The 26,896-nt window shown below is 56.3% G+C and overlaps 1 protein-coding gene across 1 annotated transcript in view; it reads right to left on the minus strand.

The window, feature by feature from the left end:
* Positions 1-25,092, minus strand: part of Myo15b (myosin XVB) — a 35,323-nt gene extending 10,231 nt beyond the window's left edge. Inside the window, 36 exon segments of the mRNA XM_060386200.1 lie at positions 46-149; positions 320-418; positions 609-690; positions 800-876; positions 968-1,068; positions 1,458-1,619; positions 2,078-2,150; positions 2,344-2,522; positions 2,614-2,849; positions 2,947-3,042; positions 4,064-4,194; positions 4,338-4,395; positions 4,692-4,742; positions 5,394-5,487; positions 9,043-9,206; positions 9,468-9,585; positions 11,380-11,504; positions 11,624-11,669; positions 11,741-11,856; positions 12,053-12,130; positions 13,514-13,639; positions 16,752-16,883; positions 17,203-17,298; positions 18,225-18,357; positions 18,430-18,488; positions 18,589-18,702; positions 19,604-19,765; positions 19,871-20,011; positions 20,013-20,065; positions 20,068-20,156; positions 20,304-20,407; positions 21,221-21,317; positions 21,593-21,667; positions 21,823-21,932; positions 22,146-22,209; positions 23,045-25,092. Coding sequence (XP_060242183.1) covers positions 46-149; positions 320-418; positions 609-690; positions 800-876; positions 968-1,068; positions 1,458-1,619; positions 2,078-2,150; positions 2,344-2,522; positions 2,614-2,849; positions 2,947-3,042; positions 4,064-4,194; positions 4,338-4,395; positions 4,692-4,742; positions 5,394-5,487; positions 9,043-9,206; positions 9,468-9,585; positions 11,380-11,504; positions 11,624-11,669; positions 11,741-11,856; positions 12,053-12,130; positions 13,514-13,639; positions 16,752-16,883; positions 17,203-17,298; positions 18,225-18,357; positions 18,430-18,488; positions 18,589-18,702; positions 19,604-19,765; positions 19,871-20,011; positions 20,013-20,065; positions 20,068-20,156; positions 20,304-20,407; positions 21,221-21,317; positions 21,593-21,667; positions 21,823-21,932; positions 22,146-22,209; positions 23,045-25,092 — 5,793 coding nt within the window.
* Positions 25,093-26,896: the final 1,804 nt, after the last annotated feature.

Consider the following 26,896-nt stretch of genomic DNA (forward strand, 5'->3'; position numbering starts at 1 on the left):
GCCTACACTCCCCAGGTAGCCCCACCTCCCAGCCACAGTTCTCACCAGAATCATCGCCTGCTGGTTGATGAAGCTTTGCTGCTGTAGTGCCAGCTGCCTCGACTCCAAACTGGGCAACAGAGGCTGTGGCTGGGGTGGCACCATCACGGCTGTGAAGAACAGCAGATGTCCAGAGCAGGTGGAGTGCCATGGCCAGATCTGACTCTCTCGATCCCAGGTGCCATCTGGGCTCCCAGCAGGACCCCCCCACCCCACCCCCCACCATGTGCCACCTTTGGTACTGACAGTTTCTCTCTTGGTGCCCTTAACTTAGTCTCACCTGGCATGGTTGGGACTGTGCCCATTGCTGGCATCATGGGCATAGGTGTGGGCATCATGGCTGGCTGGTAGCTGGGCGTCTGCACCATACCTGGGTACACTAAGGGGATAGGGTCTCAGGTCTCTTTGGCACCACATACCCCCTCCTCCCTCTATCCCCAAGCAAAGAGAAAAGCACTGGCTGCCAGGGTACTGGCCAGGGCTCCAATCTCAGCAGCCTGCAGAGTCACAGCACCCTGGCCTGTGCTGTTGGGCCTGGGGCACGCTAGGGAGATGCCATCTCCACTCACCCATGGGGTAGCCCTGCTGGGCGGGCCCGATAGAGCCCCCTCCCTTCATGCGGCTGCTCAGGGCCCAGCCTTGTTCCAGGTCCTGAGGGGACAAGTGTTCAGTGTCAGAGCTACAGCCTGGGAGGAACAGGAGTTGTTCCTCAGGCCCAGCCCCAGCGCCAGGGTAAAGGGGATGTGAGTAAGCCACTCACACTGAAGCTTGGGGAGAGGACTGGCTCAAAGAGATGGTCCAAGAAGCCATCTAGGTTTCCCGGCTTCTTGGCCTCACCTGTTGGGCAAGAGGAAGTTGCTGCATCTACTGGGGTGAGAGGCCACCGCTGAGCCCATTCCCAGCACCCGCCACCCTCAGGGTGCCTTACCTGGAGGGCAGCTGCTGGGAAGCGTTGGGGCTGGACCTGGAGGGAGGCCTGGAGGCAGGGAAGGAGCCTGGACACCAGGGGCTGGAGGGATGTTCTCGGCTCTGTGGGGAAACAGTGGGCCTAGTTAAGGGGACTGTTGTGGGCGTCCCCTCTACGAGGAGCCCAGACTGTCAGCTGGGAGGACTCGGCCTTCAACATCTACGCAAAGGCAGGGTGGCTGTGGGGGCTACCAGCTGGGCAGGGTGGCAGTGGGGGCTACCAGCTGGGCAGGGTGGCAGTGGGGGCTACCAGCTGGGCAGGGTGGCAGGGCGGCTGTGGGGGCTACCAGCTGGGCAGGGTGGCTGTGGGGGCTACCAGCTGGGCAGGGTGGCAGGGTGGCTGTGAGAGCTACCAGCTGGGCAGGGTGGCTGTGGGGGCTACCAGCTGGGCAGGGTGGCAGGGTGGCTGTGGGGGCTACCAGCTGGGCAAAGGGCAGAAGGGTGGTACATACAAACCAAAAGGAGTGATGGGGTAGCCGTGGGGACCAGCTGGGTCTCCCAGGTCCTCAGTCTGGCCTATCAAGTCCAGCACAAAGTCACAGCCAGCCAAGTCCTGCCAAGCATCCCCAGAATGCAGTGACACAGACCAGCCACGAGGGGGCGCCTCCAGGCCTCTGGGTGGGACAAGAGTGCGAAGTGGAGGTGGTCAGGGAGAGGGACAGACAGATGGGTACCCGCCAGGAAGGGGAGCAGTCTGCCGGAGGCGGCCCTTCCTGATGATGTCCCCACCCCACGTGTGAGTCAGGAGCTCAGCCTCACTCAGCCTCAGGCTGTACCCCTGTTTGTACCTCAACGTTCTTTTGTTTCTCTCCGGGCTCTGATACTAAGGAGTTAGGATCTGGGCCTTATGCTCTCACACAGCCCCTCATTTAGAATATCTGTTTTCTCTGGATCTACCATTGGAGAGTTGGAGCCTGTCCATCTAGCCTAAAACCTTCCCTTTCTATTCACTGAGGAACAGTGCATCCCTGGGCCCTGGGGTTCATACAGTGGGAGAATAGGCTGGGGCTAGGGGGATGAGAGCGGGGACAGCAGTCAGTGGTCAGCGCTGCGCCATCCTGAGCTCCCATACCTGCTTTGTAGGATCCACCCTGCAAACTGCTCGCCCGTGGTCCAGGACTCCACCTCTGCAGAGAAGCTTTCCTCTGGTGGGTGGGGGGATAGAGGGACCATGAGGGACAGAGGGCTCCGGCCTGACAGTAAGTGGCTACTGTCCCCACACTGAGCAGGCAGGGAGACATGAGGGTCAAAGGGCAAGTCAGTGGGATGGCTAAGGCAGGAGGAGATCAGGGAGCCAGGCCAGGGCTAGCACCACTGGCTGAGGGAGGCAGGCCTCACCGTTGAACGTGAACACATCCAGGGTCATTCGGCCCCGCCGCAACCCAGCCTTCCACTCGAGCTTCGTGGGTGGGTGGGCCCTTGAGGCCATGGGAGCCAGTGGCGTCTGCTCCAGAGCATGCAACAGCTTGTGCTGGCACAATGCAGCCATGCCCCAGGGGGCCTGGTCAGACACAAATCTGTGGAACAACAGGAGAGCGGCTGCAGGCTTGGTGGGGTAGGTAGGTAGGTGGGGCCCGCTCACAGGGTCCTACCCACTGGGCTTCTTACTTGAGCAGCGGCTTCTGCAGGGCAGGCGTAGGGGGGAAGGAGCTGAGAAGGACTGCCATCAAAGCCCAGCCACGCTGGGTCTGCTGCTCATCTGGGTTGTGCCACAGCTGGGCCACTAACTGGCTGAAGAGCTCGTCCCGAAGTCCGGGCCGCTGCTGCGCCCACCGCACCAGGAACAAGCCCATGGTCTGCTCCTGCCAGGGCTGCAGGGACCCTTCCCCCAGGAGCCGCAGCAGCTGTTGAAACAAAAGCCAAGGCAGAAAACTCGGGGCTCCCCTGCACCTCCCTAGTCCTCACACTGGCCACCCCGTCCCTCCTCAGGGCATCACTCACCACCCTGTTGATCTCCAGAGCCTGCTGAGGGTTCTCACCATCCAGCCGGGTCAGGGGCTCATCCAACAGCTGCCCGGGTCTAGGCAGAAATGGCTTCTGCAGGGAAGGAAGATGACAGAGTCTTTGTCCTCTGAGTTGACCAAAGAAGCCACTCCTCAAGAGGGCCCCAGGAGCACGTACCCTGAGAGAGAAAACTTGAGCCTATGTGTGCACACATGTGTGTTACATGGACATGCATGTACAGGTATGCACCAGAGGAGGTCATCAGGCATCTTCCTGTTTGCCTTGACATAGGGTCTGTCACAGAACTGCAAAGGCTGGCTGGCCAGCAAATTCCAGAGATCCACCTGCATCTGGTCCATAGTACTGGGGTAACGGATATGTACGGTCATGCCTGCCTTTTTACATAGGTGCTAGACATTCGAACTCATGTCCTCAGGAAGCACTTGCCCAATGAGGATCTCCCCACTCTTTAGTTACTCTCTCATTAGAAAATTGACTCCAAGCCAGCTGCGGTGCCCCACATCTTCAATTTCAGCACTTGGGAGGCAGAGGCAGGCTCATCTCTCTGAGGAGTTCCAGGCCAGCCAGGACTACCAAAGTAAGAACCCAGCCGTCAATTTCTTTTTTTTTTTTTTAATTAAAATAGAGCTAGGTGTGGTGGCACATACCTTTAATTCCAGAACTCAGGAGGCAGAGGCAGGTAGATCTCTGAGTTTGAGCCCAGCCTGGTCTACATAGTGAGTTTTGGGACAACAGGGCTACAAAATAGTGAGACCCTGTCTCAATCAATAAGTAAGTAAATAAATAAATACATAAATAAATAAAATTAAATTTGTAATTAAACTAATATGGGATCATGCGGATATGACTCCTGCTTTTGTATTTAATCCTCTGGCCTGGAAGGTTCCCTCATTAAACCTTCTTTAAGGACAAAGCTTTGACGCAGGACAATACCACAGAAACAATAAAGGCGTGGCCAGCGTAAACCTGTGTGTCACAAACTTCTGTGTAAGTGTTTTCCAAGTACAGGGAGGCAGGGAGAAGGTGGGGGCCTGCTTCTGCCTGGCGGGTGTTACATTGGAGCTTCCCAGTGCTGGACCCTGAGGGGCCTTACCTGGAAGCTGGCAGCCACAAAGCTGGAGAAGGGAAACTGGTCAATGTCTGGAGGGAGGGTCAGGCTGGGCCGGGCAGGAACCTCAGGTGGCAGGGACTCTGTGATGCTCTCAGCCAGGGTGGCCTGGTGGCCTGGGAAGGAGCATAAGAGTGGCCTGGGACACTCAAGAGTCCCACTTTTCCCGTCAGGCGCCACCCACCATGGACAGCGTGCCCTGGCTCAGGGAAAGAGGCAGCAGAGTAAGCACGGCTCCCCACAGGCAAATCGGACTCACCTGCTGCTGCCTCCAGCAGAGCAGCCAGCTGGGCTGGGATCTCCAAGCGTCCGAGGTCCTGGTGGAGAGAGCCAATTATCGAGACGTAAAGGACAGCTGAGAAGGACAGGGTGCACCCCTCTCCCCAGATCTCCAGAATAATAAACATCCCTAAAGTACAAAGACGCACCCTGGGAACAAATGACCAGGTCTCCAGAGCCTCTGAGAAAAACCAAGAGCGTCCCCAGCCTTCTGCTCAGCTGGCACATGAGGGGCAGGACCCCTGATGGCACCCTACACATCAAACCCTCCCCCACACTGTGCCAGGCTCAGTGTTCACGTGCCACACAGGACCCCTGCTTCCAGATCACTCACCATCCTTGACACTTTCCCCCAGGCCTCCCTGCTGTGAGGGCCACGGGAATGCTGTGGGAGAGAGATCCAGTAAAGTTGATGCCCCGACACCAGCAGCCCAGCCCCAGTGTCGGCAGCTCAGTGTCTTCGTCACCACCCCTGGTCCCTGACCCCGGGAGACGGTGATGATAGAAAAGGAATGCCAAAGAACCAAAGGGGTACAGTCTGACCTCACCCACCCTTACCCCTCTCCAAGTTCACCGTCCCCAGGCCTGTCACTGCCTATCTGCTAGGGCACCAGGAAGAGGTAAGGAAGAAGGGAGTAAATGGTCCCAGAGGACAAAGTCCAACTCGGGAGGAGCCAGGGAGGGGGGAAAGAATGTGGGCATTGACCTTTGAGTGGCTTTATGGCCCTCCAATTGGAGTCATCAGGAAAGAGGGGGAGCAGAAAAGGAGGGCCACAGCGGCATGGAGGGAACAAAAAGAAGTAAAAATGGGAGCCAGGCCTGGAGGTGCAGGGGGGTGAGCAAGATGAAGTAAGACAACAGCCATCAGCACCCAGCCTGTCCCAGACAGAAGAGGAAATGGAGGCTGTGGACTCTGATGTTTCAGTCCTGGCAAGTTCAGGCTGTCAGCATTCTGGCCACTTGGCCAGCCAAGCTTTCCTGGCTTCTATCCTGAGCTTCCCTGCAACCCAGAAGCCCCCACCCCAAACCCTCTCACCTGCAGCCTCTTTCGTCTCTGGAGCAGTGGCCGAGCCACGAGGAGAATGGTGTTCAGCTGCCCCAAAGCTGACCTCCGCCGGAGGTATCGCTTCCTGGAGGCCACAAGAGTAATCAGGAGGAGTGTGGGGCCTCGAAACTTATACTTCTTTCCTGGTACCTGAACCCTCTCTAAACCTAGACATGAATGTAAAAATGGACTCTGGATCGGTGAATGCCCCCGAAGTATAACAAAAGCAACAGTAAAGAATAGAACGCTATGATAAACCAGGAAATGTTTTGTTCTCAGACGCTTCACTATGTAGACCAGGCTGGCCTTCAACCTGCCTCTGCTCCCTGTGAGTGCTGTGAGTATAGACATGTGTTACCACTTACAGCTTTCAGGATTTTCATTTTTAATTATACGTGTGTGTGTGTGTGTGTGTGCGCGTGTGCGCGCGCGCAGGAGTCACAGGTGGCCAGAAGAGGGCGTCAGATCCTCAGAGTTAAAGTTATAGGCAGTTGAGACACCTGACCTAGGTGCTAAGAACTGGACTCTGGTCATTCGTAAGAGCATGCTCTTAACACTGAGCCATGTCTCCAGACCCTAGGTTTATTTTTAAATACTTACCCTGCTCAGGAGCCCTTTTTTGAGGAACCTGGTTTTCTCATAGCCAGGAAATTCTCAAAGGTATTCTATTTACATAGCCCTCTTCTGGCCTCCGCGGGCACCAGGCGTACATGTGATACAAAGACATACATGCAAAGCACTCACACACATACAATAAATAAATAAAAAGAAGAAGTCTAGAGGCCAAGAAGATGACTTAATTGGCAAAGTGCTTGCTGCACAAAGATAAGGAGCTGAGTTCTAGTCCTCAGCACCCACACATAGAAGCCAGACAAGGCAGCACCAGTTCTGAGGAGGTGGACGCTTGGAGCTCACTGGCTGCCCAGTCTAGCTGAATCGGCAAGTCTAGGTTCAGTCTTAAAAAAAGAAAGAAAAGGAAAAGAAAGAGAAAAAGGGAAGAAAAGCATGGCATCATGCTCATGTCTTTCATCCTAGCACTTGGAGGCCAAGGCAGGAGCATCTCCATGAATTCAAAGCCAACAACACAGTCTACAAAGTGAGTTTATGGATAGCCAGGGCTACATAGCAAGACCCTACCTCAAATAAAGACAGACAGACAGGAAGGCAGAGAACAAATGACTGGGGAAGAGACTCCGTGTCAATCTCTGATCTCCACACACACAGGGACATTTCCACATTCACACGCACACATCCATGAGTGCGTGCACACTCAGACTGTATACACACAGGCACTCTGCAGTCCAGTGCCTGCGGCTCACGTGCACAGTGAGTGCACGCACAGCTGAGTGCCTGCGGCTTGATTGCAGAGGACTTTCCTAGCGTGTTCAAGTGCCTGGGTTTGATCCCAGCACAGAAAGTCAATCCACGGATCAAACAACCCAGCAGCCTGCCCACAACTCTCATACGTCAGAGGACAGTACAGAGAAGGTAAGACGGTGCACGGAGAAGAAAACCATCAAGTCACAGAGTTAGGTGGCCCAATATGCAGAAAACACGAGAACTCTTGAGCAGCTTAAGGACAGCGACGGGAGGGGCCTGGGGGTGACTGGGTGGCTAAGAGAACCTACTGTTTTTGCAGAGGACCCGGGGTTCAGTTTCTAGCACCCACATAATGGTTCACAACTCTCCATAACCCCAATGCCAGGGAAGCGGATGCCTGTTCTCAAACTGTGGGCACCAGGCATGCATGTCGTGCATACACACCCACGCAGGCCACGCTCATACACACAAAATAAGATAAGCAGTGGGAGAGCTGGGTGTGGCGGATGTCCGTAAGGTCAGTGCTCAGGAGGCTGAGACAGGAGGATGGTGGCTACACAGCAAGACCCTGTCTCAAGAGCAACCGAACAAGAGCCTAGAGAAGACTTGCTGCTCTTACATAGGACCTGGGTTCCCAGAACTCACATGGAGCCCCACAACCATCTGTGACTCCAGTTCCAGGGGGTTTGACACCTTCTTCTGTCCTCCGAGAACATTTCATGCGCATACCACACAAACATGCAGCAAAAACACATAAAACAAAACACTTTTTTTTTTTTTTCAAAATGCCAATGCAACAAGACAAGAGGCTGTGGACTAGAACAGACATCTCCACAAATGAGTGGGAAGCACATGAAAACATGCCCAGCATCGCCAGTCACTAGAGAAAACAAGTCACAAGCATCATGAACCAGGCCTAGGGAGCTGCATCCTTTAATCCCAGCACTCAAGAGGCAGCGGCAGATGGATCTGGGAGTTTGAAGCCAGCCTGGTGTAGATAGTGAGTTCCAGGCCAATGGAAGTTACATAATGAAACTATCTCGAGAAGCAAAACAAAACCAGGAATAAGAGTCAGCAAGGATGTGCGGAAGCATTCACATCGTCAGGTGGAATACAGACAGATGTGAACCCCGAGAGAGCCAGCGGGGCAGGTCCCTGGAGCTGCACGGAGAATGGCTACGTGGCCTGGCAGTTCTCCAACAGGGACAGACCCAACACCTACAGCCAGAGAGCAGGATGGCTGCATCTAACAGCTGCGTTCGTCATGGGAGTAACAGGCTGTGAATCTGAACGGTGGGGCCACAAAGAGATGACGTTCTCATCCACGCTACAACACAGACTCTGAAAACACGGAAAGCTAAGTAAATTAGGCCGGGCATAAAGGGAATGGGAACAGAAGATGGCTTACAGGAAACACTCAGAATAGGTGAGTCCACAGACTGAAAACACACCGGGAGTGTGTGGGTGGTGGCGTGGGGAGCAGGGACCTGCTGCCTCCTGGGCGCCGCACCTCGGTTTATGTGGTGAAAGAGTGATGGCATGGATGGTGGCGCACCCCTTTGATCCCAGCACTCAGGGAGGCAGAGGAGGGTGGATCTCTGTGAGTTTGAGGCCAGCCTGGTCTACAAAGAATTCCAGGACAGCCAGGGCCACACAGAGAAACCCCAGCTCAAAAAAACCAAACCAAACCAACAAATAACAGATGGTAGCAATGGTTGCCTGTGACGGTGTTCCTTGCCCTGACACTGTCTTCATTTCATTCTCAGCCCTCAAGTCAGCCTTGGGTCGAAGACGCCTTTACTCTATGAACCTGACTCCCCCCCTCCCCCATGGCTAGCCTCATCTCTGCTGCTTTGGTTCCTGTGCCTCTAGCACCTGGCCAGAGTGGACAGGGTGACTGCCAGGTGAATAAAGTAGGGCGCCAGGTATGGGGGTAGGTGGATATAATCCCAGATCCGGAAGGCTGAGGCAGGAGGATCAGGGGTTGGAACACATCCTGGGCTCTACAGCAAGGTGATCTCAGGGAAATGAAGCACAGTGGAGAGCAGAGCAGAAACCAGTCAAGACTAGAAAGACAGTCCAGAGGCCAGATTCCAGATTCAACAGCAACGAGCCTCCCGCTCTGGGATGGTGTTCAAGCAGGCTGCCCCGGTTGCTGTCAGAGTCCAGGATCGAAGGGATGACTCGGGGACACTCTGGGACAGGTCAACTTGCCCCCGAGACCCACATCATCCCAACTCTGCCCACCACCTTGAGAGGTTGTCCCCCAGCCTCCCCCACCCTCACCCCTCTTTGTTCCTGGACTCCTGTGCCTGCTCACCTGGCCTGGAGTCCACGCACACGAGCCTGCATCCGGGGCAGGAAACGGAGGCGCTGGCGCGTGATACAGGCTCTGAGGCCACGGTGGAGAGTGAGCAGGGCCTGCGAGCGCCGCTGAGCCCACAGCAGTTCTAGCTGCTGCCAGCCCTGCTCCTGCAGTAGGACCTGTGGGCAGAGGCGTGCTACGTGGGCTGGGGGAGAGTTGGGGGTTGGGGGTAGGGGGTAGGGGATGGGCGAAGCAGACAGGGGCATGCCTGCTCTGGCCTCAGCCTTCCCACGTCTGGTCACACAACGTAACGGGGGTAGCCTGCCAGCCAGCCCCTCCCCATCTGCCCCCCACTGAGAATGGCCAGTTTACTTATGCTTAGCCCAGCAGGGGCCTTTTCACTTCATGCAGGTCCGTCCTGCCTGCACGTGTACACTCACCTGGGTGGTTCCCAGATGATAGAGTGGTGACTCTGCCCCCAGCACTTGGCTGAGGATGTCACCACACCTCTCCTGCTCAGAGACAGCTTTCCGTCTCCCTGACCCCAGGGCTCGGAACCTGTCCCAAAGGAACAGAGATGAGGTCGGTGGAGCAAGAACCTTTTAGACACTTGATTCACAGCTGACCCCATTGATAACTACTCAGTTTCCGGATCGATCAACAGCTTAGGAAACCCTGTGTCCTAGTTTGCTGTGGTAGAACACCCCAACAGAAAGCGAGAGAGAAGGGGTTTACATGGCGCACAGTTCTGGTTACAGTCACAGGCGCTGGGAATCAGGGCGGGAACTTGAAGCATCTAATCGCATCCTACCACAGTCAAGAGCACAGATGAAAGCTTGCACTCAAGAAGCCTGTCTGCCCGTATGCAAGTCGGGACTCCCTGCCTAGGGGAAGCACTGCTGCAAAGAGCTGCAAAAGGCTAGGTCTCCCTCCCTCGATTATCAATCAAGAGAGTCTTCCACAGGCCGCTTCCACCCGACAATCTCTCAGTAAGACTGTCTTCCAGCTGTGGGTGGCAGCGCACACACCTTTAATTAATCCCAGCCGAGCCAGGTGGATCTCTGAGTTCGAGGCTGGCCTGGTCTACACAGTGAGCTCCAGGACAGCCAGGGCTCCACAGAGCCGAGAGATGTCTCACGCTGGTTAGCAGCACTTGCTGCCCTCGGAGAGGACCAGGTTCAGTTCCCAGCACCCATGGCAGCCAGCTTGCGATTGCCTCTAACTCCAGTTCAGGGGATCTGACTCCCTGTTCCGGCCTGTGCAAGCAACACAGTGCGCATGTAACTCTCTCTCTCTCTCACTCACACTCACTCACACACACACACACACACACACACACACAAAACAAAACTCTCTTCTCAGGTGATCCCAGGTTGTGTCACCCTGACAGTAAAACTTGTGCTGCTCTGGGCAGAGAAGCGGGCAGGGGAGACCTCTGCTCAAGAGAAGGGAGAGGTTGTCAAACAGAAAAGATGGTGTCACAAGGCCAGGCAAGGCTAGAGGAGCAACAGGATGTGGCCCTGTGGCTTCCGGGGTGCCTGACACACACTAGGTCTCAACATGTGATGGCGGAGGGCGGGGCAGAACCTCGCAGCAGCTCAATAGACGGGCCAATTCGGGGAAGACCATGTACTCCTCCTTCCCCTATGCAGGGCTCAGAGCTTCCTGGAAGAGGTGACAGTCACTGACTTGGCAAGTGTCCCAGGGCAAGGACAGAACCTTCTCACCTGTCATTCTCAAGGACAGGCACCCATGACTCATCTACTGCCTGCTTCAGGCTCCACCCCTCAGCCAGCCTGTCCCCAGGCTAAGATGGCCACAGGCAGAGAGTGGCTAGAGCCCTGGGGTGCAGCCTTACAGGGTGGCTGGGGGGGGCAGGTCCAAGCCAAGGCCAAATAGACAACACAACCAGTCACCAACTTTCCTAGCTGCTTCTGCGCTCTCCCTCAAAAGCTGCCACACCCTCACTGTCCTCCCTGCATGACCCGCCTGCTCCCCGAGGCTGCCTCTGCACCTGCCATACCCTTTCAGCGTGAAAGGCTTTGCTAACCATGCTCCCTCATCTCACTGACTCGGTCATGACTTCACCACTTTGCTGTGCCCACTTGGCTGCATAGAAAGGGCCCAGGGTAGGCAGGGTCCCAGTCATCTCCAGTATGGCATCAGCTCTGACAAGATGAAGTAAATAGGGAAAGGAATGTGTGTGAGTATGTGAGAGAGAGTGAGTGAGTGTGTGTGTGTGTGTGTGTGTGTGTGTGTGTGTATGTGAGTGTGTATGTATGTGCTCATGTGTCCCCCTCAGCTATTGGCCTCAGGTTCTGGGCCCTCAGCTACCTCACCACAGACCCCTACCTTGCCAGGAAGACTTGGAAGGGCACTCGCACAGGGAGGTGGGCACTTCGGGTGCCTATGACCTCCAGGATGCCAGCCTGGTGCAGCTGCTCTGCCACGTGTCCCACATCGAAGAGGCCTGGGAGCTGGGAAGCGAGACAGCCGAGGAGAGCTGGTGTCAGGAGAGCAGGGCTGAGAGGAGGGGGTCTCAGAGGAGGGGAGCGGCTGAGAAGGGCAGGGGTGAGGTTGGGGGAAGGGAGCTCACCTTTCCGGGGGTGGGGTTGAGGCAGTGGATGACATAGACATGGCTCCTGCTGAGTGGAGGGGGCACAGTCAGAGACCAGGCCACTCTCCATGCAACTCGCTGGGGTCCAGTTCTCACCTGCCTAGCCGGGCCAGCAGGTCCCCCAGGGACTTCTGGAATCGAGAGGCCAGCGTGGGTTTGCTCTGCTCAGTCCCGGCCTGCGGCTCCTCTTCCTGGAACAGGCTGCTCACGAGCTGTGGGGTGAAATGAGTCTCGGGTGTTTCTATCCTGGGCCCTTCCACCCATCACATAGTTCCCGGGGAGCCAGGGCAGGCAGCCCTCAACACTAGACCCCTGCACGCTCGTTCTTCCATCCAGGTTGTTAAGCCCCAGCCCCACAAGGCTCGATGGGGGATAAGCTCTGTGGACCTGAAAGGAGTGCATGGTCACCTGCAGCTGGCTCTGCGCGAGCACCTGCAGCATGGCCGAGTCCAGGTGCTCCCTGTTTCTGTTTATAAACTTGTGCACCTGCAAGAGAGGAGGCAGGTGAAACAACTCTGAAAGAAGCTGGGTGTGCGGGCTGGAGAGATGGCGCAGAAGTTAAGGGAACCGTCCAGGGGTTCCGAGTTCAATTCCCAGCAACCACATGGTGGCTCACAACCATCTAGGATGAGATCTGGTGCCCTCTTCTGGAGTGCAGGCGCACATGCAGGCAGAGTACTGTACACATAATAAATAAATAAATCTTAAAAAAAAAAAACAAAAAAGGTGTGCAATACCACCTTCTGGTTGTCTTTTTGTTTTTCATAAAAACCCAGCCTCAGGGACAGGCTGTAGCTCAGCTGGATGAGCCCTTGCCTAACATACCGAGCCCCAGGTTCTGAGTTCCAGCGTTGCCCCCTGCGACCCCAGCGCTTGGGGACTGGAGGCAGAAGGATCAGAAGCTCATCCCTGGCTACAAAGACAGTTAAAGGCCAGATGAGGCAATATGAGACCCTGTCTCAAAAAAAACAAAACAAGAGCCAGGGGAGGTGGTTCATGCCTTTAATTCCAGCCTTTGGGAGACAGGTCCAGCCCACTGCGAACAGTGTCTGTATTATATAAGAAAACTAGATGGACTGGGTGTGATTGCACACATCTTTCACCCAGCGTTCAGGAGGCAGAGGCAGGTGAATTTCTGTGAGTCCAGGGCCAGCCTGGTCTATGTAGTAAGACCTGGTCTCAAAAACAAACAAAACCAACAACTATAAAACATCAAGACATTAAAAACGGCAATTAAAACATCAAGACATTATAAAAAGAGCACTGGCTGCTCTTTCGGAGGATCCGGCTTTGACTCCCAGCACCTACATAGCAGCTCAGAACCGACTGTAAGCCCAGCCCTAGAGGATCTGATGCCCCCTTTGACTGCTGAGGGTGCCAGGCACACTGATGAGACACAAACGCATGCAGGCTAATCACTCATACATGAAGTAAGAAATTTAAAAGTCAGGGGGCAATGTCAAGGGAACAGGAGAGATGGCTCAGTGGCTAAGCGAGCAAGCTGTGTAATAAGCTGCCGCTGAGTGTGAGGAGCCAAGTTCAACCCCAGGCATTCACACCAACTCCCGGAAGTTGTCCTCTGACCTCCACGTGTGGGCTTTAGCGCACTCACCCTCCCACACAGACAGTAATTAAAAACAAACGTAAAAAACAAAATCCAGCATGAATGGGAGGAGCTCACCAGGCCCCACCTCTACCTGAGGACCTAGGAAGGATAATTAATGCTGGGAACTGGGTGTGGCCCGAGGCTCAGCTGGAGCTACCCCGCCCCGTCTTGGAAGGGATCTCCAGGACGTTGCCACCTGCTAGGTGACTCAGCTTGGGAGGGGGAGCTGATTCACCCTGGAGTCTGTGCCCAGGAACAGATACCTGGTAGGTGACGGTCCCGGAGTAGTGCTGCACCGTGAAGATAGGCAGGGGCAGCTGGGGCTTGGCGTAGCTGGGGTGGTCGCCATGGTGATAGTGGCATTTCTGGAGGAAAGTGTGGTCCGTGGCCTGGAAAGGAAAGAGCTGCACGCTGCTCGGGCTCTGTACAGGCTTGCTGGTCCCCACAAATGTCAAGACCATTCCAGACAGACCCCACAACTTCAGCTGCTCAACTTGGTGGCACGCGCCTTAGTACCAGCACTCAGGGAAGCAGAGGCAGGCGGATCTCTGTGAGTTCAAGGTCAGCCTGGCCTACAATGAAAGTCCAGGACAGCCAAGGCTACACAGAAAAGTCCTATCTCAAAAAACAAACAAACAAAAACAAAAACAAATAAAAGGTTAACAAATTATTACAGGTTCCTTTATATAACCTAAGAGCTGGCAAGATGGCCCAGCGGTTGAGAGCGCTGGCTGCTCTGCCACAGGACCTGGGTTCAATTCCCAGCCCTTACATGGATGGTGGCTCCGCAGTTGTAACTCCAGTCCCAGGGGATCCGATGCCCTTTTATGGCCTCTTCAGGACCAAGTACAAACACCCATACACATAAAACAGATTAAAAAAAAAAAGTGATCCTGGGACTTCAGAAACACCTGTGATAAGGTTTCCATTGTCTTGTTTGTTTTGGGGACAGTTCCCTATGTAGACCAGGCTGGCTCTGAATTCACATGGATCCACCTGCCTCTGCCTCCAGGATGCTGGGGATTGGAGGTTGGATTAAAGATGTGCACTGCCATGACTGGCTGTTTTGCTGTCTGAAATAGTCTCCCGTGGGCCGGGCTAGTCTCCAGCTCACCTTGCCGCTGAGAAGGACCTGCTTGTCTCTACCTAGAGAGCTGGGATCCCAGGGAGAGCTTTGTCACATCCTTCTCAGGGGGGGAGTGGGCATTGTCTGCGTCCTCTCCTAACGTCCCAGTGAAAAACCAAAGTTTACTCTGAGGAGTCGGTTAGCTTACCTGGCTTACTTAGAGCGCTCAGGTAAGGGGTCACTTACGGGGGGGGGGGTGCTCCTCCCCAGAAAATCGTACAGCAGGACGATGACTTCCTATAGCTGCATAGATAAAGCCCTCTCCATAGTCTTCTCTGGCTATAAGTGCTAGCCTTTCCCGAGGCCACATGCACACAACAGGTGTTCGGTAAGGCAAGGCTGGACACTGGTGAGGTCTCCTGACCCTTCCCGACCCCTCTGTGAGGGAATGTAAACAGATAACAGCCGCACTCCCCATGGTGGTTGCTTGCCTCGGATTGCTCTGTAGAAAAACACCACCTCACCCGACACACTGGGGATTGAACCCACAGCTCTGTGGCTGCTAGGCAAGCCCTCCTCCAACTGAGCCGTAGTGTCATCCCAGGGTCACTTTATGTTTGGTGTCTACTCCCCAGCCTCAGTTCCCTAAGGTCTGGGTCCTACACATGTTCCTGCGACTCCACAAAGCTGCCCGCCCAGCCACACATCTGGGATTCTTAGGCATTTATTGTGGGGAACAGAGTCTTCATAGGCCAGATTAGCCTGGAATGTACTGCCTAGCTCAGCCTGGCTTTTTCCTCTTTCTTTTTTAATTACATCAGGCTGTGCTGGCTTCAAACTTGCATTCCTCCTGCTTCCGTCTTGCGAGAGCTGACAGACAGATGCTCATCACCACTTCAGGTCAGGTGGAGTTGATGCTGTTTTTCTTCATCTTTCTTTCTCTCTCTCTTTCAGTTTTTTTTTTTTTGTTTTGTTTTGTTTTTTTTTTTTTTTTTTTTTTTTTTAGACAGGGTTTCTCTGTGTAGCCCTGGCTGTCCTAGAACTTACTTTGTAGACCAGGCTGGCCTGCAGTGCACAGAGATCCCCCTACTATAGGATTAAAGGCAGCACTCACTACCCAACCTGAATCCATGACTCTACACACAGCAGGCAAAACTCTACCACTGAACTAAACACGCCCCGGACCCCAGGCTCCCTCCCTTTTCTTTCTCTCTTTCTTTCCTTTTCTTTCTTTTTCTTTTTGGTTCTTTTTTTGTTGGTTGTTGTTTGAGACAGGGTTTCTCTGTGTAGTCTTGGCTGTCCTAGACTCCATTTGTAGACTATGCTGGCCTATCTGCCCCTGCCTCCTCAGTGCTGGGATTAAAGGCATGCTGGCCTGGCCTCTCCAGCTCTTAACATTTCTTTCCCCCTCTGTTGGGCTCCAGGAAGGGAAGAAATCAGTCTTTTGTCTCTGACCTTTTCCCTTAGTCTGGTCCCTACACACTGATCCATCCTGTCTTCCCTCAATGCCGGTGTACCACAGGTAGAATTGGAGTCCTTCAGACAGGCCCAGCCGACCTGCAGCTCAGTCCAGTGTAGAGGACAGAAATAAGTCACACTGCCTGCACTTGCCATTCAGGACTGTCTGCTCTCTCCAGAAGTTCAAATGTAAGAAGGCAGAGGCGGACATGTACCAGAAAGTGCTTATACATGGTAGCCAGTTACTAACCAGGAAGCATTTGTAGCATGCTGTTGGTGCTGCATGCCTGTAATCCCAGCAGTTGGGACATGGAGGCATAAGGATCGGGAGTTCAAGGTGAGCCCAGACTACACACGTGACTTCCTGTCTCAAAAACAAAACAAAGGGGCCGGAGAGGCGGCACTGTGGTTAAGGGCATTTGCTGCTCTTCCAGAGGACCCAGGTTCTGCTCGCAGCACCCACATAGCAGCTCACAACCACCCTAACCCCAGTTCCACAGGATCCGACACCCTCTTCTGATTTCCATGGTATCCAGCATGCACATGGTACACATACATACATGCAGGAAAAACACCCAGACATAAAATTAAGTGCCTTAATTTAAGGGACAGGACACGGTACACGGGGACAGGCCTGGGGGGACACGGGGACAGGCCTGGGGGACAGGACATGGGGAACAGGACATGGGGACAGGCCTTGGGGACAGGCCTGGGGGACAGGACACGGGGACAGGCCTTGGGGACAGGCCTGGGGGACAGGACATGGGGACAGGCCTTGGGGACAGGCCTGGGGGGACACGGGGACAGGCCTGAGGGTGGGAGTCCGGGACTCTTCCTAGACTGTGCAGAATGGCTGTGTCTCTGGACCCTATAGCCTGTTTGTCTCCCAGGAAAGGAAACCCTTCTGGCTCTGTCCTGGTGGCCTTAGCCATCTCCCCACCCCCCACCCCCCAATTCCTTGTCCTGACAGCTCTTACCTGGGGTAGCCACGTCTGGGAGTCCAGGATGCTTAGGAGGCTATGGGGCTGTCCCACCAGGAGGTCCACGCAAGACTGCCTGGGAGGCTGGGGGATGGGGACCCAGCTCAGCTGTTCGCGATGGCACTCCTCCTAGGAACAAGCAGTGCTTAGTAACTGACATGTGTTGGGGCCAGGAGAACCTCAGAGCTGCAGGAGAGATTATAGTCCTCCTGCATATGTAAACGGAGGTTGAGAGGGACTGAGCCAGCTGGCTGTGGTGGCACACGCCTTAATCCCAGTGGGGAGGCAGAGGCAGTCGGATCTCTGTGAGATCGAAGCCAGCCTGGTCTACAAGACAAACCCTGTCTCGGGGGAAAATAAAAATAAAAAAGGACTGAGCCTTTTTCACCCACCATGGAGGGTAGCGAACTACTTTGGCCTCTGTACGGGGCAGTGCCCAGCTCCCTACCTCCTCCTGGGCCAGCAGCTTCTGGCTGGAGAATTGCTGCAGGTGCTCGCTGGCCAGATTGCTGCACAGCTGCTCTAAGCCATTTACCCGCAGTGCCTAGGGGGAGGGAACATGGTGAGAGTTGGGGGCAGGGCACATGGGGCTGCTCCTCCCTCCTCCCCAGGGCTCTAGGAGGAGTGATGCCCGGCAGCCAGGAGGGATAAGGCTAAAGGACCTGGTACAATCTATAGGCCTCAGCCATACATCAGTCCCCTCTAGCTCTCTCCACCCTTGCTCTGTTCCAATAGCCCTGGGCAAGAACAGTGCCTATCCAGGAAGTGGGGATGGGGGTATCGCATCCTTTTCCAAGCCCCATTATTGCTAGCCCTCCCCCACACAAGGAGGCCACACTGTAGGAAAGGGGTGCACAGCTGTGACAGTTCTGGAGGGTTTGAGAGGCTCTACTTTCCTCAGTATGCGGGAGGTGACAGTCCCAGCCCAAGGAGGCCATGTATGTCTATCAATACAGCTGAGCAGGACAGAGCTCTCCAGAAGCGATGCCAGAACAAGACAAAATAGGGCAGGATTCTACCTGGAGACAGCAAGGCCTGCTAACATTTCCTACTTTCCTGATGGGGACGCTGACCTCAGAAGGGTTAACTAGCTGTGTGAGGCCATACAGCCAGCAGGAGGCAGAGCAAGGCAGATAGCTCTGGGGCTTGTGGTGGGCAGAGGGAAGCCAGCCCCAGCTGGGAAAGGCACATGCAGTGGGGTCCTCCTCCTCCCACGGACATGCGGATGGAGGTAACTGAATGGAGAGCCCTAAGATTCCCTGCCAGACGCCAAAGACCCAAGATGTGGGACCTGTTCCCTTCTACCCTGGTGTCTCCTTATCTCTTTCCAGGGACGCTCAACCAAGATTCCACTGGGCTCCAGAAGGAGCCAGAAAAGGCGCAGGTCAGACAGGCAAGCTTCAGGGGAAGCCGGAATGAGATGGGAACCCCCCCCCTGCACTGACCCTCCCCGGGGGGGGGGGTGTTGACCTCAAAGCCATAGGCGTCCACAACAGTGATGGTGCTCACGCCGCCTGCCTCCCTCAGTGGGGCCAGCCGCATGTTGATCTGTTTCAGAAGCCAGCCGAAGAGCCTTGTGTACAGGGTCTTGGCCAGACCGTCCCTGCAGGCACCGTGAGTGAGACATGCCCAGCAGAGCGACCCGCCTGCTCCTCTGTCCCATCCCCAAGGTTACCTAGCATCGATAGCGCCTTCTACTGGCAGGGATCTGGACACTGGGCCGTAGGGCGTGTCCTGGAGATCAGAGAAATGCTCCAAGTGTTGGGCCGGTCTGTACTCAGAGGCGCGCCAGGTTGTCCCCTGCACCTTCCCGGCAGGCACCCTCTGGGCTCACCATGACCCTCTTGGTGACTGCCCCCTCTAGGCGCTCCGGTGGCACCTGCAGCAGCCGTGCTGCCGAGTGGATTTCAGCCCAGCTGGACACAGCAGCCACCTCTTGGGACTCCCGCTGGACAGAGGCGGGACAGAAGGAAGAGCTCTTTGCTTGTGCGATGGCTATATTCCCCGGGCAGGGCCAGGCAAGGCCTTGCTTTAACTAGCCAGATGCCCACTACTCAAAGGGCCGATAGCAGCCAGCTGTGGTGGTGCACACTTTGAATCCCAGCACTTGGGAAGCAGAGGCAGGTGGATCTCTGTGAGACTGAGGCCAGCCAGGGCTACACAGTAAAAGTCTGTCTCTAAATAACTATAAGGGAGGGTTCAGGGCATATGCAGTGCTCTGGACTGCGGCTAAACCAGGCTCCAGGGCTGAAGGTCATGGGTGTGAGTTCTAACTGTCTCTTCTTAGTATCAAGGCAGTCTAGCCATCCTTCTCTCTGCCCCTCTGCTGCTTACTGCTGGAAGGAAAACCCCTTAGGGCACAGTGTTGCCATAAGAATTAAGTTTCTTATAAAAATGTTACAGGTTCTCCCCAGTTCTCATCAGGCAGCGGCTTCTTGGTTAAGTCCTGGTGCTCTTCTTCAGGGCAACAGCTGAGTACAAAGGGCACCAGGAGGGGTGCAAGAAGGGCAGGGCCATGGTTCACTTTTCTTTGATTCTTTTGTTGTTGTTTAAGACAGGGTTTCTCTGTGTAGCCCTGGCTATTCTAGAACTCGCTCTGTAGAAAAGGCTGGCCTCAAACTCTGAGATCCACCTGCCTCTGCCTCAGGAATACCGGAATACCGGTCTGCTGGACCAGCATCAGGTGGGCTCACTGTCCTTATCTGTGCAGATCTGACTGCTCTCAGAGGCGTCCCAGGGCTTTGCGGTTTCCACACACACACTGGCTTGGTCGTCATCATTGCCCCGATTGTGCAAACCATTACCGCCCATGCAGCGCGCTCAGTGGCCCTGCCCACAGGGGAGCCCACCTCTGAAGAAGAGAAGCAAATGTTGCCCAGATGCAGGATGGTGGCCAGCACAGCCCAGACTGCAGCCAGCTCCTCTGCACACAAGCCCAGCGTCCGCAGGGCCTTCACCAGCCCTTTGAAGTCCTGGGCATCGTCCTTGCTGTGCAGCCTGCAGGCTCGGCCCTGCAGAGTACAGTGGGGCTTGCGGTGGGGTGGCACCGGCATCCCACAGCATCCTGAAACCGTGGCTGGGTCTGGACACACCATCCATGAGAGCCTCGCGCCTACCTGGTTGAGGTAGTAGTAGGCCTCAGGTCCTTGCAGGGAGAGCCGCTCACGTTCCGTGGGCTCCAACCCTGCCAGCAGCTCATAAAAAACATGGAAGCTTCGCTCAGCCTGGGCCTTGGGTGGAGAAACTGGCTTGGCAGAGGAGCAGGGTTTGAGGGCCATGGCCCCTCCTCCTTCCCACTTTCAGAGCTGGGGAGGGGTGGGCAGGAGGCTGGTTCCTACCTGAAACACTACTCTGGAGGTCTCAAGCAGATAGTGGGACACAGAGGCTCCTGCAATGACCCCCCTATGGATAAAAGAGACAGGGTAGGCATGCCCAGGGGCACGCTTCAGAAGGGGCAACCCAGGGGCTGAGGCCAAAAGCAGTATTCCCGCTCCCAAGAAGAGTGAGGTTTCACAGGCGTCATTGCGCCCACTGGACCCCATCACTCACTGCTGCAGGCAGAGGCGTAACTCCTGGCCAAAGCGGCTGGCATTGGCATTGAGGATGGTCTTGGCATGGCCAAAGCTGCTGAGTATAGGCAGCACGTCCTCTAGCTGTGTGAGGGTTTGGAACACTCATGAAAACCTAGGATGGCTGCCGCACCCACAACCCACTGAGGGTTCTTCTCTCTACTGTGGGCTGTGTGGACACTCATGGGGTAGGTCCTATCAGAACCCCTTATACCCCCCCCCCAATTTTTTTTGATTTGCAGAGTGCTCATATAACATTCCCGAGGCTCTGGGTTCAATCCGCACGAAACTGGGCACGGTGGCATACACCATTATCCTAATCTTATCCCTCAAGAGGTGTAGGTGGAAGAACCAGAAGTTCAAGGTGATTCTCAGCTACACAGGAAGTTCTAGGTCATCCTGGGCTACACCAGATCCTTTTTTTTTTTTAAGAGTTATTTATGTATACACTGTTCTCCCTGCATGTACACGTGCAGGCCAGAAGAGGGCACCAGATCTCATTATAGATGGTTATGAGCCACCATGTGGCTGCTGGGAGTTGAATTCAGCCAGTGCTCTTAACCTCTGAGCCATCTCTCCAGACCCTATTTTAAAACAAAATAAAAATAAAAACAGCCAGGCATGGTGATGCATGTCTTTAATCCCAGGACTCTAGAGGTAGCGGCAGGTGCATCTCTGAGTTTGAGGCCAGCCCGGTCTACAGAGTGAGTTCCAGGACAAACAGGGCTACACAGAGAAACCCTGTCAAAAACAACAAACCACCACCATGAAAAACCCAATAAATAAAACAGAAAGGCCTAACCCCACACCCTTGCATCGGGGAAACTTTGGGGGCCACAGAGAAGACACAGGCTTGGGGAACTGGCCTGAGAAAAGTTGCCTCCAGCCAGACCTCACCTGAGCCCGGTTGGCCTCTGTCTCCTTCTGTCTCATGCTGCTTAAAAGCTCCACAATCTTCTTGGCAGCCTCTGTCTTCCCTGAGCCACTGTGCCCCCTGCAGGAGGGAGGGGCTGGGGCGGGAGGGCGCAAGCAGGACTGCCCCACTGAGCCCAGGCAGTTGGGGATGTTCCATAGGGAAGCGATTCCTCCACTGTACAGAGACTAGACCTGCCTCGTGGAGACCGGCCAGAAAGAAGTGCTGTGCAGGGGCACTCAGGACGGCCTCAGGACAGTCCAGAGGATGTCTTCCTGAACTGCTGCCCAGCAGGGCCCAGGACCAACAGTCAGGCTGGCCTGTGGGTTCAGGCATGCAAGGCAGCCAAGACTCACCCCAGGAGGATGCAGGAGTCCTGTCCAGAGCCCTGACACAGGTTATAGGCTGCTGCCCCGATGGCAAAGATGTGTCTGGGGTGGGGAGGAGGACAACAAGGGCATGAGATGGTGCCAGAGATGGTTGTCTGGGCCTTCCAGGAATAAGTGATGCGCCCACAGGCCCGGCACTCACTCAGCAAGACATACATGCAGGGGGTTATGCACAGAGCCAAGGAGCAGTCACATACGCTGTGGTGTTTGGGGCCTTCCGGGAATGGTAGCTGGCCAAGACCTCTGGTGAGAAGACAGGCAAGGGCTGGTGGGGGTTCACAGCAAGGAGGAGGGGCCCCCCGAAAGTCTGGTAAGGAAAACAGAGGCTCTCGTGAGGAGGGGGCAGGGAGGCTCTGATGCACCCCAGATCAGTCTCTCATCACGCCTTGTGGGGACCCAGTTAGAGCTGACTTTACACCCAGTCTAGGCATGAAGAGAAGCCTCAGGGTTGCCAGGGAGCTCCCTGCCCGAGAAGGAAAGGGAATCTGGCCCACAACCCTTCCCTGTGGTTCCCCCTTACATAGATGCGGCCCAGGTGGAACCTCTTCTTGAGACACAGGAGCACGGAGCTGTCACACACCAGCCTGTAGGGACAGCAGGGCAGAGGGGGAGGTTGCTGGAAGGAGGTCCTGGGCTAGCTCTGCCACTTACTTCAGGGAAACCCTATGCAAGCCTTCCAGTGGGGCTTCCAGTAGGGCTTCCGGTGTGGCTCTTCCGGTGCTACCCATCCCCTGGGAGTGGGCATGGGGAGCTGGCTGGCTGGGCTGGGCAGAAAAGGAAGTCCCTCGCCTGTCTTAGTGGCCCAGGCCTGTAATTCCAAGGACTTGACAGTCTGAGGCAAGAGTCTCACAAGTTCAGCTCCCACGTGCGCAACCTGGTGAGATTCTCTGACAAAGTAAAAGGTAAAACCAGGCACGGGGCATGGGGCCGGCAGCAGGATGCCTAGGAGGGTTCAAGCACTTGCTGCAAAGCCTGAGAGCCCGAGCGTGAGCACCAGGAACTACCGGGCGGCAAGTCAGCTTCTGCAAGTTGTGTGACCTGTGCGAGCCTACGTGCTGCTAAAGACCTTGCCCACCCTCCTCACTAAAAAAAAAAAGGGGGGGGGGAGGCGGTCTGGGCGGTGGTGGCTGTTCAGGCATTTCATTCCAGCGTTCGGTAGGCAGAGGCAGGCGGACCTCTAAGTTTGAAGCCAGCCTGATATACAGAGCTAGTTCCAGGACAGCCGGGGCTGTTACAGAGAGAAACCACCTCAACAAATAAATAAATAAATAAATAAATAAATAAATAACTACTACTACTACTAATAATAATAATAAGATCAGGACCAACATTCAGGAGACCCTGGGTTCAGTACTGAGGGAGAAAGGGAGTATGAGAAACCATGAACCAGGGTGGCCGGTTGGGCATTGTGTCCCTCACCGCAGCCGGGCGAGGTCCTCAATGTCTTCCAGGAGCTCCGGGAGACTCCTGGTCTTAGCAGCAGGGAAGGGCATCTCTAGGTCCCTCTGGAGGCTCAGCTCCAGGTCCCTCTCCAGCGCTGCCTCAGCGTCGTCCTCTGGCTCCCACTGCTCCCTCGGGGACCTGCAGAGGCTATTCTGCCGCAGGCGAGTCTCCAAGGCCAGTTGAGGCAGCAGAGTATCAGCGCCAAGCCCAGGGTCTTCGCAGGGAGTAGAGGCCTGCGCCCAGTGCACCCGAGTCTCGGCTGCCACGGTCCCTGGCTCTGCTTCGCCCCGGTTCTCATCCGGTGGAGTCCCCTGAGGGGCAGACAGGGAAAAGGAGGGAGCCTGCCGGGACCCGATCACCCCTGCTCCGTTAGCCCCTTGCTCCTCGCTGTCCTCTGCAGCCCCTGCAGGAGAGGAAACGCCACCTTCCCCGGTGGGGGCGTCCGTGGATGCTCCGGAGCTGCTGCCGCCGGACTCCTTCCCCGCACTATGGATCTGGGGGAAGACCACCGCGAACTTGGGATCTGGAGCTGGATCCTCGAAGGCCGACGCAGCAGCAGAGACTGAGCCATTCGGCGTCGGCGGAGGGCTCGGGCCGCCGTCAGGGGGCGCCCGCGGCGGTCCCAGGAGCCCCACCAGACGGCTGGCCAGGCGTAGGACCCGCCAGCGCCGCCGCCCGGGCGCCGCGCCCCGCGCCTCCAGCGCCCTCTCGCGGCCGCGCCCCTCGCGCTCCGGCGGGCCCGGCCCGTCTGCGTCGCCCCGCCGCGGCGCCACCCGCAGGCGCAGCCAGCGCAGGAGACCCAGGGCCCGCGCCACGCGCTGCAGCCGCGTCTTGAGGCCCGCGCGGGCGCCAGCCGCGAGCTGGGGAGACGGGCCAGCGGGGGGCCGCGCGCGCAGCCTGCGGAGCACCACCAGCGTGGCCAGCGGCGACGGGGCCCGGGCTCCTCGGTGGCCCGCTCCCGCTAGCTCTCTGGCTCCCCCGTCGCTCTCGCTCGCAATCACCGGCACCTTCTCCGCCATCTCTCCGACCTGGAGGCTCTGAGCCCCGGGGGCCTCCGCCGGCTCAGCCTCAGCGCCCCGCAGCTCAGCCTTGGGCTGTGCCCCGACGTCACTGGTGTCTCCAGGACTCTGAGGGCCCCTGGGGACGCGCACGCAGACGCTCTCGAGGGAGCTGGAGGCTGCAGCCCCCCTCCCCAGCTCTGTCTCCGGGGATTCAGGGATGCGGCTCGAGGTTCCTGGGGTCTTGGGTGGGCGACCTCCGTGCCCAGCCCACCCGGGGCTCGAGTCTGTGTCTGTCCGGGAATCATCACTCACTCCCTGAGGCCCTGACCCCGAGGACCCTTCCCTGCTCTGGAGCTTCAGGGCCTGTCTGTCGCTGCCTGGATGGTTGCTGCCGGGGCGGTTGGCCTGCGCCAGAGTTGCCCCGGGTCCCAGGGTTGGGGCGCTTCCTGAGCCGGCATCCGAAGGCTCCGTCTTGTCCGGCCGCTCCGGGGCTCCACTGTCCTGGCTGCTGCTCTCCTGGGCCTCGCGGGCTTCACTGTCCAGGCACGAGCTGCCACCATCCCCGCCCGACGTGTCCCCATCCCTCCCAGGCGCCTCTCCATGCCCTCGACGCCGAGTCGAAGGCCCCCTCTCCTTTCCTCTCTTGCGCCGGCCGCGCTTGGGCGGCCGCGCTTCTTTCCCGGGGAGTCTCCGCTCCTCACAACTGTCCCCGGGTTCGCGACTCTCCTTGGGCCCGTGTCCCGGACGCCGCGAGCCGCCCTGCCTCTCCTGGGCCTCCTGGGATGCACGCCTGCAGCGGGGGGCCCCCTCCTCGGTGGGCTTCCCGTGGCCCCCAGCGCTCCCCGCGCCTCCGGGGGCCTCGAGCCCCGGGGCGGGCCTGGTCCTGCGGCCCTTGCCGCTAGCCGGCCTGCCGTCCCCGCTGGAGGCCCCGTCCGCGCTGGCGGACCCCGACTCCCGCTCAGCTGCGGCTGGCCTCCCGGGTCGAGCCCGGCGCTGGGGCGCTTTACCCTTGCTTCCGCCCATGGCTGCCGGCCCGACGTCCTTCCGCTCCTTCTGAGTTTTCATCTGACGGCCCACGGGTGCCCTGAGGTCTCAGTTGCTAGACTCTCTCTGCCCCGGCCCGGTTGTAGGCTCAGTCTGTCTCGAGTCTCCCCTCTTTGGGCAGCAGCATCAATTATGCAGGAGGCGGCGGGTCCTGACCCCCTTGGCCAACAATGGAGTGAAGGCGGAGGAAAGAGGAGCCGCTGCAGCGAGGGACAAAGGCCGCGGACAGGGCAGCGGTGCGGGACTCCTGACGGGCAGGTCAGCCTGGCACGGGGCCAGACGGAGGAGACCCTCCTGCTTCCAACCTCACACCGGCGAAGCTCGTCTACCTGGGGCTCCTCCAGGAGGCAAGGATCCTGGCTATGGGAGCGCGCAGGGGACAATCGGGCGTGCTACTCTTTTCCATTGCGCAATACAATTTACCAAGACAATGTGTCTGGGATGGGAGTATACACTTTGAACCGGGGTACAGCTTGTGGACCCCTTTGCAATCATGGAACCGGAATTCATAGAGATCCTCCTGCTTCTGCCTCCCGAGTGCTGGGATTAAAGGCGTGCACCGCTGCCCTGAGGGATAAACTCTTGAAGGCTCTGTGCTCCCACGGAATTTCTGGTGACCCACCAGGAATATAGATTGTATTGGTAAATTATTGTATGTTTTTGTTTGTTTGTGGGTTGGTTTTTCAAGACAGGGTTTGTGTGTAGTCTTGGCAGTCCTGGAACTCACACTGTATTGGGGCCTGTGTACCTCAGGGGAGCTGGCATGGAACTGGAGAGATGGAGAATGATCAAACCCCAGAAATCTCAAATTTGAGATTTAAAATCTCATCCTGAGAATGGGAGGTGTGGGACAAAGCTCTCTCCCTGTGTCTGTGCCTGCCTCAGGAGCACGTGACACAACCCCAAGGTGGTTACAGGTAGTCACGTGAGCTTGTCACCTGTTTTTCCCCCCATGTAAACAGAGCATCTCCAGCCTAGTAGTCCCAGCCAATGAAACACACTCACCCCCACCCCCTCCCCACTGCCCAAGGTTTATAAAGTCCCAGTTCTCATGAAATAAAGTACACCGTCTATTTCACTGAAGATCCTCTGAGACAGCTGTTTCTTCTGAGCAGTAACACTGTGGAAAGAAGTGTCCCCCCTTCTCCTTGAGGAATTCATTGTCAGACCCCAGCACTTGACTGCCGGCCAGATTGTCTTGGCCACTGTAGAAATTTACCATCTTGAGGGTGCTTGGAATCAAACCTGGGTCCCTTGAAAGAGCAGCTGGTGCTCTTAACCGTCTCTCTAGCACACATATCTTTACTTGAAAGTCTCACCAGGATGAGACAATCTGCCTGGAGCTCTTGGTTGGTTTCATTACAGCACTGTCTGCTTTAAGTTCCCTGGCTTCCCTGATTCTTTTTGGGACCCTTTTCCTTTTTCGTTTTGAGATAGGGTTTCTCTATCTAGCCTTGGCTGTCCTGGACTCCCTTTGTAAACCAGGTTGGCCTCAAACTCACAAAGATCCACCTGCCTCTGCCTCCCCCAAGTACTGGGATTTTCTTGGATTTTTTTTAAGTTATTTATTTATTATGTATACAGTGTTCTGCCTGCATGTACACCTGCTCGACAGAAGAGGGCACCAGATCTCATCTTAGATGGTTGTGAGCCTTCACGTGGTTGCTGGGAACTGAACTCAGGACCTTTGGAAGAGCAGCCAGGGCTTAACCTCTGAGCCATCTCTCCAGCCCCACTCTTTAGATGCTTAGTTCCAGGGTCGTTCTCCTCATGAATCGGCTAG

The sequence above is a fragment of the Meriones unguiculatus genome, chromosome 7 (genome assembly GCF_030254825.1).
Source record: "Meriones unguiculatus strain TT.TT164.6M chromosome 7, Bangor_MerUng_6.1, whole genome shotgun sequence".
Classification (NCBI taxonomy): domain Eukaryota; kingdom Metazoa; phylum Chordata; class Mammalia; order Rodentia; family Muridae; genus Meriones; species Meriones unguiculatus.